Below are 13420 nucleotides of genomic sequence, written 5' to 3' on the forward strand. Positions count from 1 at the left end.
CACCGAAAGTTCTCTTGAGTTCTTTTGCACTTTCGAGTTAAAATCAAATTTTGAGAAATTCTACGAGTTTTCTCTCTCCGAATTCTTGACGCGCCCCGGCCATCAGGTCAGCTCACCAAATGGTTTATATAGTTTGATCCCAACGTGTCCAAACCAATGCTCTGCCACTCACTCGCACTCGCACATTGGGGTACGGCACGCATAGACGCACCGTTTTCTCTTACTTGTATGTATGTGCATATGGATATTAGCATCATATTTATATTTAGAAAACCGTTTCGATACGGTTATGGAACATTTAGAATGTTTTTCTCGAGTAACCGAATGAGCTGAATAGACAAAAACATGTCTAGGTGTATATAGCGAATAGAAAACATACATAGCAACAACAACAAATCAAAGACACACAACAGCGTGTACGTTGAGAAATGATTTTGTTCATGTTTGATCGACATTCCGCCTATATATAGAACCGATGATATAGCTCAACACCCACCCTTCAGGTGTAGCACCACAGGTATGCACAGCCAATTAAAATAATTGGGACTATGTGTGTGCAGGTGAAATGGAATAGAAAAACAATTTTCTTGTATATGTATTTTGTTTTTGGTTTTGTTTTCATGGAACCCACCAGGGCATATATTATTGGATCTTGTTTTTCTTTTGATATACTTGTACATCTACAACATATGCCAGAAGTGAAAATATTGCTTGTATTGGGCAAATACGAGTATTTTGCTCAGATTAGAAAAGAAATTTATGTATCATTATTATAAATATTAAAGATTTCGTAAGTATATATCGTAAGAACTAAATCAGCTAAATATACATATATAATCTTCATCATCTCATCATCAACAGCTTTAACGTTTTATTCAGTATTGTTGTGCTGCGTGCGTTTTTTTTTTTTTTTTGTATATAGTATATATATAAAATATCATTTTTTATAGCATGTTTTTTTTCAGTTATTCTTTTCTTCAGTTTTGCTTGCATTTATATATTGGAGCATAGCACATACATTTATTTCTTCATCTTCTTCTTGTGCTTTCGTTTGTAAAGAAATAAAACAAACATAGGTTAGGAAATAAATAAGACAATAAACACGACTGTGGGGAGCATTACAAAAAAAAAAAAGATTGTTTGCCCCATTTACATTTGCATTTCAGCATTCTGCGTGCCACACTGCCATCGTACAGTTGGTGACAAAAGTTGACAACGTCGCATTGCGCACAGTCATCGTTTTACAAAAAAATGTATCGTTAGTTAGCGTTCGATAGTTAATTTCGTTTGAATACAATAGCTTTCGAAAGTTGTTTATTTTTTTTTTAGCATTTTTTTTTTTATTTTTGTATTTTTGTTTCATTAAGCTTATTCTCTCATATAACCTAAAAAATTTGTGCAATTTCTGTGTCGTTCATCAAAAATCGTTGGAAAAACCGAAACACTAAGTTAGCTAGCTCTGGATAGTTAGATAGGTAGACAATAGATAGTTAGACGACAAAAATCGGAACGATCCATAGACAAGACAGTCAAAACAGTTTAGAACGTTGTCAAAGCGCCCGCGCCCAGACCATAGCCGACGCCCTTGGGTCCAAAGTTGCGTCCGTAGCATGCCCGGCAGTAGATATCACCGTCAGGGCCGTCGTTCAGATTTGTCGAGTCCAACGATTTGCGACAATCGGAGCAGTAGAAGCAACGTTTATGCCAGATGCGGCTCTTGCTGATCATCTGTTCGGCGGCAAAGACAGCGTAACCGCAACGCGGGCAACCACCGGAGGTGCGCTGACCATTCAGTGGACGACCATCGGGGAATTGTATGGTCGATTCGCCGCTGGTGGAGACCAGAGTGGGGGCATGACCATAGCCAAAGCCCTTGGGGCCAAAAAGTTTGCCGTAGCAGGCGCGGCAATGAATATCGCCATCGGGTCCATCGCAGGCCAGCACCGAGTCCAGGGGACGATGACAGGTGGCACAGTTATAGCACTTCTTGTGCCACACCTTGCCCTTGGAGAGCTGCTGTTCGGCCGCAAATACGGCGCCACCGCAACGGGGACAGCCCTCACCTTCACGTGCCTTAATAGATGTGGTGTCGGGATTGTAGAACGGACGATTGGCGCTAATTTGATCCTCGGTCAGACCATCAGTCTGCAGAAAACCAGAGCCGCAGGCGAAGCCATAGCCATGGGGTCCCCATTTCTTGCCGTAGCAGGTTCTGCAATAGACATCCTTATCGGGACCATCGCTGGCATTGATCGAGTCCAGCGTCTTGTGGCAATCGTGGCAATTGAAGCATTTCTTGTGCCACTCCCGACCCTTCGACAACTTTTGCTCAGCGGCATAGACAACGCCGCCACAGCGGGGGCAACCCTCGCCGGGGCGCGCCTGAATCTTGTCCACATCGATGGCCGCGCGTATTTGGGGGGCGCCATCGTCATGTGCATAGCAATCCGATTGCAATGCGCCACCACCCTGGCCATAGCCATAACCCTTGGGTCCAAACTTCTTCGCATAGCAGCCCTTGCAGTAGATGTTCTTATCGGGCGCCTCGCAGCACAAAATCGAGTCCAGACCCTTGTTACAGCTGCCGCACTTGAAGCACTCCTTGTGCCAGCTGCGACCGCGGGCCAACATCTGCTCGGCCGCATACACAAAGCCACCGCAACGGGGACAACCCTGACCCTCGGGTGCTCTCGCAATGGCGCGTGGCTCCAAACGAGCTCCATTCCGCAGCGATGGCTCTTCGCCGTTCTCGCGCAAAAACTGTGAACCGTTGTCCATGGAGAGTGTGCCCGCACCGGTACCGAAACCGTAGCCCTTCGGCCCATATTTACGTCCGTGGCAAGTCTTGCAGTACAGCTCGCGTTCGTGCTCTGTGCAGTTGGTCGAGTCCAAAGATTTGTTGCACATGCTGCACTTAAAGCAGTTCTTGTGGAATACATAGCCACCGGCTAGACGCTCCTCGGCTGCGTAGACACTTTTGCCGCAACGCGGACATTTCGGGGCCTCAATCGGTTGGAAAGGCATTTTTGTTTGTTTCGGAAGTCTGTTTTCTTTCTTTTAAACTCTACTTGTACAATTATATAAGTATGTATTATTGCTTATTATCTGGAAATGCAAACAGAGACCAAAAAGAGAACTCATAGAATGGCTTCACTCATTGACATTATAGATGGAACTGCAGCGGTGAATGAGTCGGGAAGGTGTATAAATGAATGAGTAATGCCGATTTCGTAAATGTTTTAGTACACGTTATGGATGGGTAGTTATAAGAACTGCTAGATAGATCCCCGAAGTAGAACGCCTTATGCTTCAGAGAATGTGATTGACTTATTGACATATTGCAAGAATAATGAGATTGGAGAGATACAAGAAATTATCCAATCTTGGAACAAATATGAAATGGTAGAAGATCTGATAGGTCTACTAAATTATTAAGGAAGATCGCCTCATCAGGTTGGGAGAAATTATGATCTCTTTTGTCACATTTTAAGAAATAAGGAGGATAAGGAGATGCATTTGATCTGAAGGATGTACTTTAAAACTTTTCTAGGGCTTACTTTTTGAAGAAAAAACGGTGTCTCTTTAATAATCTGTAATCTTGTAAATTTGGATTGATTGTGGGACCGATGTAGATTCTTTACTAAAAAGTACTTCAACTGTTTGATTACAGAACCGTTCAGATGAAGAAAGCCGGTTCCTATGTCTTTTACAATTTTAGTCTAGGGTTATTCTTATCTTGCAAGCAACCTTTTTAGAAATTGGACTACCGGAATGTAGACTTTTACAACTTTGTTAATCAAACTACTCTATGTTTTTACCCGCCTAACACTAATTCCGACTATTTCTGGCGTCCAGCTATTTCGAAAGATTTCTAGCTTTGATAAAATTCTGCAGCTGCTGGCTATTAAAAACCTAGAAGAGAATTTTTATAAAATTGATTAAAAATTGCATCACAGACCTACTCGCTGGGAAAATTTCTATTTCGAAACCGGCCATCTATTAAAACCTTATCCGATGATCGGAACGTCATCATTTTAGCCAATAAATTACCCAACAGGCGTTATACGTAATGCGGACAATATGTTAATGAGTTTTTACACACATGTACAGACATAAATCAGCGATTCTGCCAACTAGATTTTCTCGAAAATACAAATTCTTGTTTTCTCAACAAACGCAGACACACACACACACACACACACGTTAGATAAATATGACAGTAGGGTAGACGAAAGAAAAATAAATATACATATACCGCCTATATACGATATACGCGTGTGAATTTGTATTTGAAAAATACAGAAAATTTTTCTATAAAAATAACACAGGTGAAAGAATATAATTCTCTATATACCCGCGAGAGACTATGACAAATACCATTTCTTGGCGGATGATGATGATGATGTCAAAAACCATATACGTGAGTCACTGTAACTGAAGAATAGGACGAACGTTTCAGACAAATATCTGGGGCGATAATAGGTGGAAATGTTTGACATGTTAGATATGCAATGGGATAGTGGAGGTATGGATGATGATGATGATGATGCATTTATAATATATACACAATGCAATTGTACAACGTCGTGCGATAATATCGGTTAACCGCTGCTAAAATACCCTATATAGTATATATATATATATATTGTATGTATATCGGAATAACGTACAACGTACAGCGCCGCCGAACAAACACCACACGAAAGCAACGAGAACTGAACTGGAAGATTGCTCAACGCAAACTAATCTATATAATTGTGAGTGCACACGGCACCGCACAGCGTTGAGACCGACAATTTCTTCCTCAGATCTGAGTTGAGAAACTTTAGATGTGCTCTGGCTATGGCAGGCGCAACAGTGCTAAAGAATTTTCATCTAATATTGCCCAGCAAGTGTAGAGTGGGATGGAAATATGACTATGTATCTGGGGGCATGGGTGGTTGCAGCGGGCGGTGGCTGCGTTGGCTGCGTTGGCGACTCTGCCCGTGGTTTTCCAACATTTCTATACAAAATTCTACGAAAGTTGTTGTTTTTCTTATTTTTCATTCTAACTTTTTGCTGTTCAGTTTCATTCTGTTTTGCTGTTCAGTTTTTATGTTCGGTAGCCAGAAAAATATTGTGTGAAATTTTTTAAGTTTGTCGTGACAGTAGAAGCTGACTAAAAGAAATCGTAGAGAGTAACTAACACAGTTTTTCTATATCTTTTATGCAGATAATACACAAATCTTTTGAGTCTGTTTAGATGTTCTCAGTTTGCACAATGGGGTTTATTTAAATACAACAAATATGTCAAGACACAACACTTATGTCTTTTTAGTTGAAATTTAACTTCACAACAAAGATTAGTTAACAATTTGATGGAATAATTCCCCAGAATTTGATCAGAGAAACAATATCTTGGAATCAACTAAATACTACAGATAGTTCTCAACCTTTTTTATATGTTTTGTAAACGGAAATTGTGGTTAAGTGTGAAGCTAAAGAAGGTTCAAAACGAGGGCTACTTATTGAGCAACAAAGGGTAATAATCTGTTCTACAATCTTAAACATACAATTGGAATTTATTTTAGAGTTTTTCCTTATCTCAGCTATCTTAAATTGACAATATCCACAATATTTAGCATTGAAATAAAATAGAATCTGTTTCTAAAATGAACTAATGCGTTATTTTATAAACATATATTCTGTGTGCTGACTAATTTAACAACAAAACGGATCTACGACACTTATTTGAATAGAATATATGAGAGCTTTGTAGCATGACACATATAGGGATAGTCTGATTACTTTTGATAGATCTTAGGCATTTGAATAAAAATGATTGGGAATTTCAAAAGCCCCTTCTACATATTCGATTTAAGCAGAGCCCCACTTTGTACTTTAAAACATTTCTTGGGATTACTTTTTGAAGAAAAAACGGTGTCTAGAAACTTTTATAATATGTCCTATAATGCAGATAAACATTTGAGAACTTGAATACACTTTTTATAGAATGGATGTCTGATAAATTATACAAAATGTCTTTCCATCTTATAGACATTCGGCACTCTAGAATAAAGTTTTTTAGGGTGTTCTAAAACGTACTTAAACACAATTTAAGGAACCTTCCTTTTAGATGTTGTGAGGAAAATTTTATTCCATCTTAGATCTGTTTGAAACTTAAATGGGCAGGTTGTAAAGGTTTCTAAAACCGGCTTCAATTTTATCTTCTCACTCAAATATGGGAACTATGGGAACTCTGATCGATTTTTGATTCTAAGAACTTATTCACGCTTTCGTCATACAATCTATTTTTCAAATTTGTCTCAGCTCTGTGGGTTTCTGGATTGTTTTCACTGTACTCCACCGCAACTCACCACACACCATAAAAATTTTTCTGCAAAGGAGCTTATGGCTTGCTTTGTAACTAAAAAAATAAATTGGCTATTCGTGTTCGTGAGTGTGTGTGGGGAGAGATGTTTTCGACGCCTGTGGAACAATTTTCGGGTCAAATTATGCGCCGAATTTCACACTGGGCTAAAATTAAATGGTTTCACAAGCAAAATTTCATTGCGTGTAATTAAGTTGTGGTGATATTTGCAGCTATAACCGATGCTTTTGCACGACACTTGTACATAATGTGTATAAATTAATTGTTGATATTATTTATTGGCTTTCGCTTTTATATTATATTTACTTTTCGTTCGTAATAATAAAAATTCGCACAAAAATTGTTACTTAATTTTAGATGAGCATTAGCTTCGATTAACAACGATTTTCGACTGAGCGCGCTCTAAAATTGTCAACTTTTGTGAGGAGGCTACCCAGGCGTCAAAATGTTGGCCAAATGGTTTGCACACGGCACGAAACGAAACGTAAATGTTTGTCGCCACAGACAAAACGATAAAGATGACTATATAGATGGCAGCAGCAGCAACAACAACAACAACGACGACAACAACAACCGATTCAAACAACAAATCATATTGCTTAATATTTTATACGTTCTAAATTTTTTTTTTTGTAAATTAAAATTATTCGGCATGTTTTCCAGCTTTTCTTTATATTATTTTCGGGGTATTATTTTGTGGGGCTACGAATATTTGTTTGTTTTAAATTTGAATGTTTTGTCGAGTTCTTCTTTATATTATTTGCGACAATGTTTTGGTACTGAGAATATTTAAAAAATTAAAATTATTGAACTAATTTTCCAGAAATTCTACAAATGATTTTGAGAATATTTTCCAGAGTTCTCGAAACCTATTTTAGAAAATTCTTTACTATGCTAAGAATACTTCTTTTTGAATTTAATTTTTTAGTTGATGTTGAAGTATTTTAAAAATTACTTGTAAATTTTTTTTTTTTGTGTAAGGAATTTTCTTTGTAAATCAAAATTATTATCGTTTCCAGCGTTGTCAAAAATATATTATCGCGGTTTTTTACGATTATTATTTTTCTGGCGGTCTTCAAACATTCCCCAAATTATTATTGAAAATATTTGATGTGCTAAAAATGCACTTTTTAGCATGAAAATTATTCAGCTTTTTAAAATGTTCTGAGGCGCCAAGAAACTTTTTTTTAAATAAAATTATTCGTCGGTTTAAAGAATAGTCTCTTGTGAATATTAAGAATATTTATTTAAATTAAAATAATTCAATTAAGTTTGGAGCATTTCTTTTAAATACTTTTCATGAAATTCTTTTGGCTTAATTAGATTTCAATGAAACATTTTGCCAATCAGCCCACACTTTTGAATTAATTAAGAATGTAAGTAACGCTTGCCAACAAAATAATTTGCATCACGCACCAATGGGAACACATTTGGGACATGGCTCATTGCACACGTCAATCAATCAAATCAGCAAACAGAAATAGAAAATATTGAAAAGGCATTTCTTTGTGTACACACACCTGCATACATATATAGGTAGAGTATATATACATATTCGTATACATATATATACTTATAGAACTTTTCCACAATTTTTCACCTGCGTATGCATTAATAATTGCATTTTTCTTCCAAATATAAAAATATGATACGAAAGTTGGCAATGCGCCTGCGCTTGAAACTTGGCTAACGTGTGCGAGCGAAATGGCCTTTTAACCATTTTTATTATTTTTTGACTAGTGTATGCTTTCTTCTGAGCTATACCAGAAGAATAGCAGCATGACAAGTTGCAGACAAGTGTAGGAAATAGAAAATGATTAGACAGGCGCCTACGTCTCAAACGCAACAATGTATACAGAGATTCTCTCGCAATAAACGAGCCAAGAATGAACAAAAAAAAAAAAAAAAAAAAAAAACACTCAAGAGATTTCAAATACGAATTTTTTAGAGTGGCTAGTTTTGTGAGTATTTCATAATAGGCCTCTTTTGTCAAAGAGCTGGATATTCTTTTTGTCTAATTTCTCTTTTATGATTCCGATTTAATTTTGAAAGAACTAAGTACCCGTTACTTAATTCTTAGCTAAAACGATTTTTATTTAAATTTAGTATTAAATCTAGTACTACAGATCCTTTAAACTAAACTATAGCTTAAAAATATGATTTTTAAATTAAAACGTAGCAAAATGTGGAAAGAAGCAGAGTAAAATGCTGTCTGCTATGAAACTGTTGCAAATATACTCGATATCGATGCTGAATTGGATATGCGTTGGTAACACTAATGGGTATGAATGCTGACCTTTCTCAATCAGTCCAATCGACTTTAGTCATATCTTTAGAAACTATGGCAAAAATATTGAATATATTGATGACCAAGTTCACTTAAACTTAACTGAAACCTTTAAAATATTATTTTGATACATTATCATTAAGTTTAGTTAAATATGTTGTGTCAAGTTAACTTAAAGCTAAGTCAGAAAGCGTTTTGTTTATTTTATAATATCGACAGTATTTACAATTCCCATGAATTGTATATATGTATGTATGTATACCTAATATTAAAGCTTTTTTTAAAGGGACATTCAAGATGTATTTGTGGGATTTGAAAAATATGTGGCAAATTGATTGCCTACCTGACTAATATGATAGCTTTATGAAATTGGAGGCATTTGTGGGCAATTTATTTGCATGTCCGATCATAATTTAGATATTCTCTGTATACGAAAATTAAATTTGTATTTCGTAAGCAAATTGTTTACTTGCTGATCAACATTTTAATCTATATAGTTTAGATATATGCAAGCAATTTAGGTACTCACCCTTTTGGAGCTTTTTTCAATTTCCTTTTCAAAGTCTGTTAAAGGCGTTAGCGTGACATGCACATCCTTAATCACATCCCGGAATGAGCTAGAAATAATTGGAAGTTATAATTAGAAAAATTGAAATGATTAAATTATGATGACACCCACCTGTTGACATCGTCTAAGGCCGCTGTGGTTATATTGCCAGATTTGGATTCCGCTTTGCGTTTCTTTGAAGCGGAGCTACCAGTTGTTATGCCACCCGTGGTGGCACTACTTGAACCAGAGCTCTTACTGGCCACACTGGAATTGGCGCTGCCAGTAATGCCAGTGGTGATGGCAATATTTTGGTTTGTGGACGAACCAGCACCCGACAAAGTATCCAAGCCGCTGGACATATTGCTGCCACCTGTGCTGCCAGCAATGCCAGTGCTATTGCCACCAAAGCCAATTGGCTCATTTAATGTGCTGCCACTGACGCTTGTGTGTAGATCGGCGCTGAAGCTGCCACCAACTCCTGTGCTGAGATTGGAGCTTAAATTGGCAACCATTTGGAGTTTGCTACTCGCAACAATTGAATTGCCACCGCCACCACTTGAAACACTTGATCCAGCTTCTTGGTTGGTGCTCAAATTCTGTGCGTGTGGCAAACTGTGCTCGTTAGCAGCGGCTGAAGTGAGTAGTGAACCGCCCGTGCTCGACACATGGCTGCTTGGATTGCTGCCACCGCTGGTGTTGTTGTTGTTTGAGCTGGTGGTGTTGCTGGCCAGTGCGCTGCTATTTGTGTTGTTGCCACCACTGGCTGTGGCATTCAATTGAGCTAGATCTTTGTTTTTCGATGATTTAGATGATTTGTCACGCGAAGATGAAGAGGACGAGGAAGTGGATGAAGCCGATGAATTGGAGAATATGTTGCTCGTTGAGTTGCTGCCACCATCCTTATCCTTATCCTTGCTTGAACTGGATTGTTTGCTTACGCTTTTGCTATGCTTATCCTTATCTTTGTAGCTGCTGCTATTGCCACTGCTCTCCTTGTAGCCGCTGCTGCTCTCCTTGTAGCCGCTGCTGCTCTCCTTATAGCCGCTACTGCCATCCTTGTAGCTGCCACTGCTGCCGGAGGATTTTGTGCTGCTTGAGTTTGCAACAATTGAATTGTTGCTGTTGTTGTTGTTAGTGGAGCCTCCGCTGGGTAAGTGGCCAGCACTTGTACTGCCGCCTATGGAGCTGCTGGCATGCGTTCCACTTACACTATTTCCGCCTGGTAAGCTGCTGTTCACGGTGTTGTTGTTGCCACCATTGCTACTATTGCTGCTGCTGCTGTTGTTGCCACCAAGGGCCAATAAATTGCTGCCACCGGTGTTTGTGCTGCTTGCTGTTCCGCCAACATTCACAGAACTCGTGGGATTGGAGACACCCACCGATGTGGATGCAAATGATGAGCTGCTGCTGCTGCTTGAGGATTTATTGGAGGAATTGGATTTTCGTTGCTTGGACGAGGATGAGACGCCGCCACTGGACGACAGTGTGGTTGAGCTTGCGCCGAGTGGTGTTGTGGTTATTTTAATACTTGTCGCCGATGTGGCTGCTGAATTCATGGTCGAATCAACTTCCTTTTCGGGTGATGAACACGAATCAGAAGAGGTGTCATGTTGTATGGGTTTGTATGGCGGTATGGTTTTGACGTTGCCGCCCTTTTTCTGCAAGTACAAGAATATGAGTAGATATACGTAAAAAGTCTCTGCAAATACGCACCAATTTGCTATAATGATGCTGGCAATATCCGCAATATTTCACATTATCCAAATAGTTTCCAGCCTCCTCGCAGAGCAGACCTAGACTCTGGGCACAGGTTACATGAAATTGTTGCTTACAATTCGATTTATTGCACTGCATGCATGCACCAACATTGGCGCGATTCGGCTTCCCAATTTCCAAACAAATGTAGCAAGCTGTGGATAGATAAAAGGTACGTTTTAGAAAGTTTCTATGATGGGAGCATAGAGAAATAAACGTAAAATATAGCCTCAAGCTTTTATTGTTAGCAGACCAATTTTGGGATGATCGTCTGTTTGCAAAATTCTTTTAATACCTACAATATTCTAACAAAGTTATATTCATTTATTTTATTTTTCTCTATTTGAGGTTTTTTGAAGCTGGTTGTTTGGTTCAAGAGATGTTTAGAATAGAAGTATGTATAATTCACATGCCGTCAATCAAACAACAAAATTGGTTAGCTCTATGTACTTACTCTTCGAATAGCGTTCTGGTGGTATTAGCTGCAATATGATCGGTTCCATGGTCGTCACATTGCCAAAACGTACTTCTGGTATATATAGAGCGCATACGACATGAGCCCATCCACTATTCCCGGTCTTCTTTAGTGCACCGTCCCGCGACGGACACAATTCGCAACGCACTCGCGAGGTACGCTCCTGACTCTCACATTTCCGACAATACCAGGGTCCGGTGGGGACAGTAACAATGCCATAGCATGCCTGATGCACGGCAACAGTGCAGTTTTGGCCGTCACAATAGACGAGCGGGTTCTCCGGCCACCCCCGCTCATCAGAACATACACAACAGCCGCCCACCATTTCCTTCATGTCGTCCAGCTTGTATTTTTTAATTTTGACCAATTTTTTTGACAAGCCCGTGGAGGAGTGAATGGTGCTGTCGGTGCTGGAGCTTAACTCCAGATGTGCATCGAGGGAAGAAATTGTGATGGTATTTCGATTACGGGCGCGGGAAGCTACAAAAGAAAAGGTTAGACATGCAATAAGTAAAAAGCTTCTCATCGATAACTGCAATCGATAGATGCCGGTGTGCAGACAGGTGTTTTGTGTATTTGCAAGGTCATTATTATTTGACCAGTGTTGTCCAACATTCGCACCCTTAATCACCAACACCCAATACATGCATATGTACATATGTAACACAAACAATATCAATGCTCGTATCATTCATTCACAAATCGAGTTACAAGGCGGCGCACGGTAAATAAATAACAATTTTGAAAGAATTGAGAAGTACGTATGCAGCTGCTGCATTAAAAATACAACAACAACCATGGCAGGCATTCATTATTAAAAATTACTTAATTTATTTACATTTTAACGGCACTACAAACGCTGCCGATATGCGTGCAAACGAGATAGCACATACATTCATAAACAAACACATACATACATACATACATGGCACTGAAACCCAATGTCAAGGTGATTTAGCCGCTGCCGCCAACACTTAGCAGAATGGCATTGTGGGGCATTGTTGTTATTGTTTTATATTTGATTCGCAAAACGCAAATAAATTATGGCGATAAACATATCAGCAACGGCTACTTGATTTTCAATGTTTTGCGGCATATGAGTATTGAATTTAAATTTATTAAAGGCCATATAAAGTAAAATCAAATTTCAATTCACACACACACAAATAAACGTACACAAATGCGATCTGTGATTTAACAGTTCAATGAACTTTGACGCGAAACAAGAAATTCGCAGCATAAAAATAAAGACAAAGGTGGAACTTTTGTTGTAATGAGTACATGTGTATGTATGTATGTATTGTCGAATACTGAGGTGTGATTGAAATTTGTAGTAATTACTAATTTAATAAAGATAGTAATTTTGCTACCGTACTATTAGTTTCATTTTATTTAACATTTAATATTATTTAAACTGCGGTTTATTAATGGTTCAATTTTCTATTGAAAACCCAGTTGCAAGAATACATACAATAATTTTATAAACTGTCTGTATAAAGCCAACGATATCGCAAAAATATCGCACGCAGTCAGACGTGTGATAATAAAAAAAAAGCAATTTTAATTTGTACGTGCAAGTAACAAATTGTGAAGAGATTAAATGCGATGCAGTTTTTGTTTATTTAGCACCACTGTGCTGCGTAAATAGCACAAATATATGGGTCGCATCTGTGGAGATTTAACAGTAACAACAACAACACTAATAACGGTAACCGCATGGCATGCGGGCGTGTTCCATTCATGACGAGATTGCATTGGTGTATATGCATATACATGCATACATACGTATGAGTGTATGTGACTATGCGGGTGTCACTTTATACCGTTATTGGGTCAACGTGTTGCCAACTGCCAAAATGAAGCGCAAGTTGCCAACAGTGAGGCGAGTTCAGAGCACAATCAAGCGCGTTTTGGAGTCAGCACTGTAGCCTAACGGTGTAAATAAAAGCACGCGGGCTCACACAAACACACATATGTACATAT

The 13420-nt window shown here is 38.6% G+C and overlaps 2 protein-coding genes across 3 annotated transcripts in view; both read right to left on the minus strand.

Annotated features, from left to right (window-relative positions):
- Positions 1-13420, minus strand: part of LOC115623802 (protein AF-10-like) — a 34728-nt gene that overhangs the window by 19122 nt on the left and 2186 nt on the right. The window contains exons 2-5 of the mRNA XM_030518344.1: positions 11417-11917; positions 10921-11117; positions 9337-10865; positions 9187-9274 (exon numbers count right to left, since the gene is read on the minus strand). Of these exons, the coding sequence (XP_030374204.1) occupies positions 9187-9274; positions 9337-10865; positions 10921-11117; positions 11417-11771 (2169 nt within the window). The 5' untranslated portion in view covers positions 11772-11917. The remainder of the gene's footprint in view (positions 1-9186; positions 9275-9336; positions 10866-10920; positions 11118-11416; positions 11918-13420) is intronic.
- Positions 916-6791, minus strand: LOC115623803 (muscle LIM protein Mlp84B). Of its 2 annotated transcripts, none has more exons than XM_030518346.1 (2): positions 6677-6791; positions 916-3105 (listed from the first exon to the last, which is right to left on the minus strand). In XM_030518346.1, exon 2 carries the CDS (start codon positions 3022-3024, stop codon positions 1540-1542), a length of 1485 nt encoding a protein of 494 aa, XP_030374206.1. In that variant the 5' UTR covers positions 3025-3105; positions 6677-6791; the 3' UTR covers positions 916-1539. The 2 variants fall into 2 exon arrangements, with proteins under 2 accessions (XP_030374206.1, XP_030374207.1); XM_030518347.1 differs by lacking the exon at positions 6677-6791 and adding an exon at positions 4671-4697.

This window comes from Scaptodrosophila lebanonensis, unplaced genomic scaffold, assembly GCF_003285725.1.
Source record: "Scaptodrosophila lebanonensis strain 11010-0011.00,11010-0021.00 unplaced genomic scaffold, SlebRS2 tig00000053-arrow-pilon, whole genome shotgun sequence".
NCBI classification, from domain to species: Eukaryota; Metazoa; Arthropoda; class Insecta; order Diptera; family Drosophilidae; genus Scaptodrosophila; species Scaptodrosophila lebanonensis.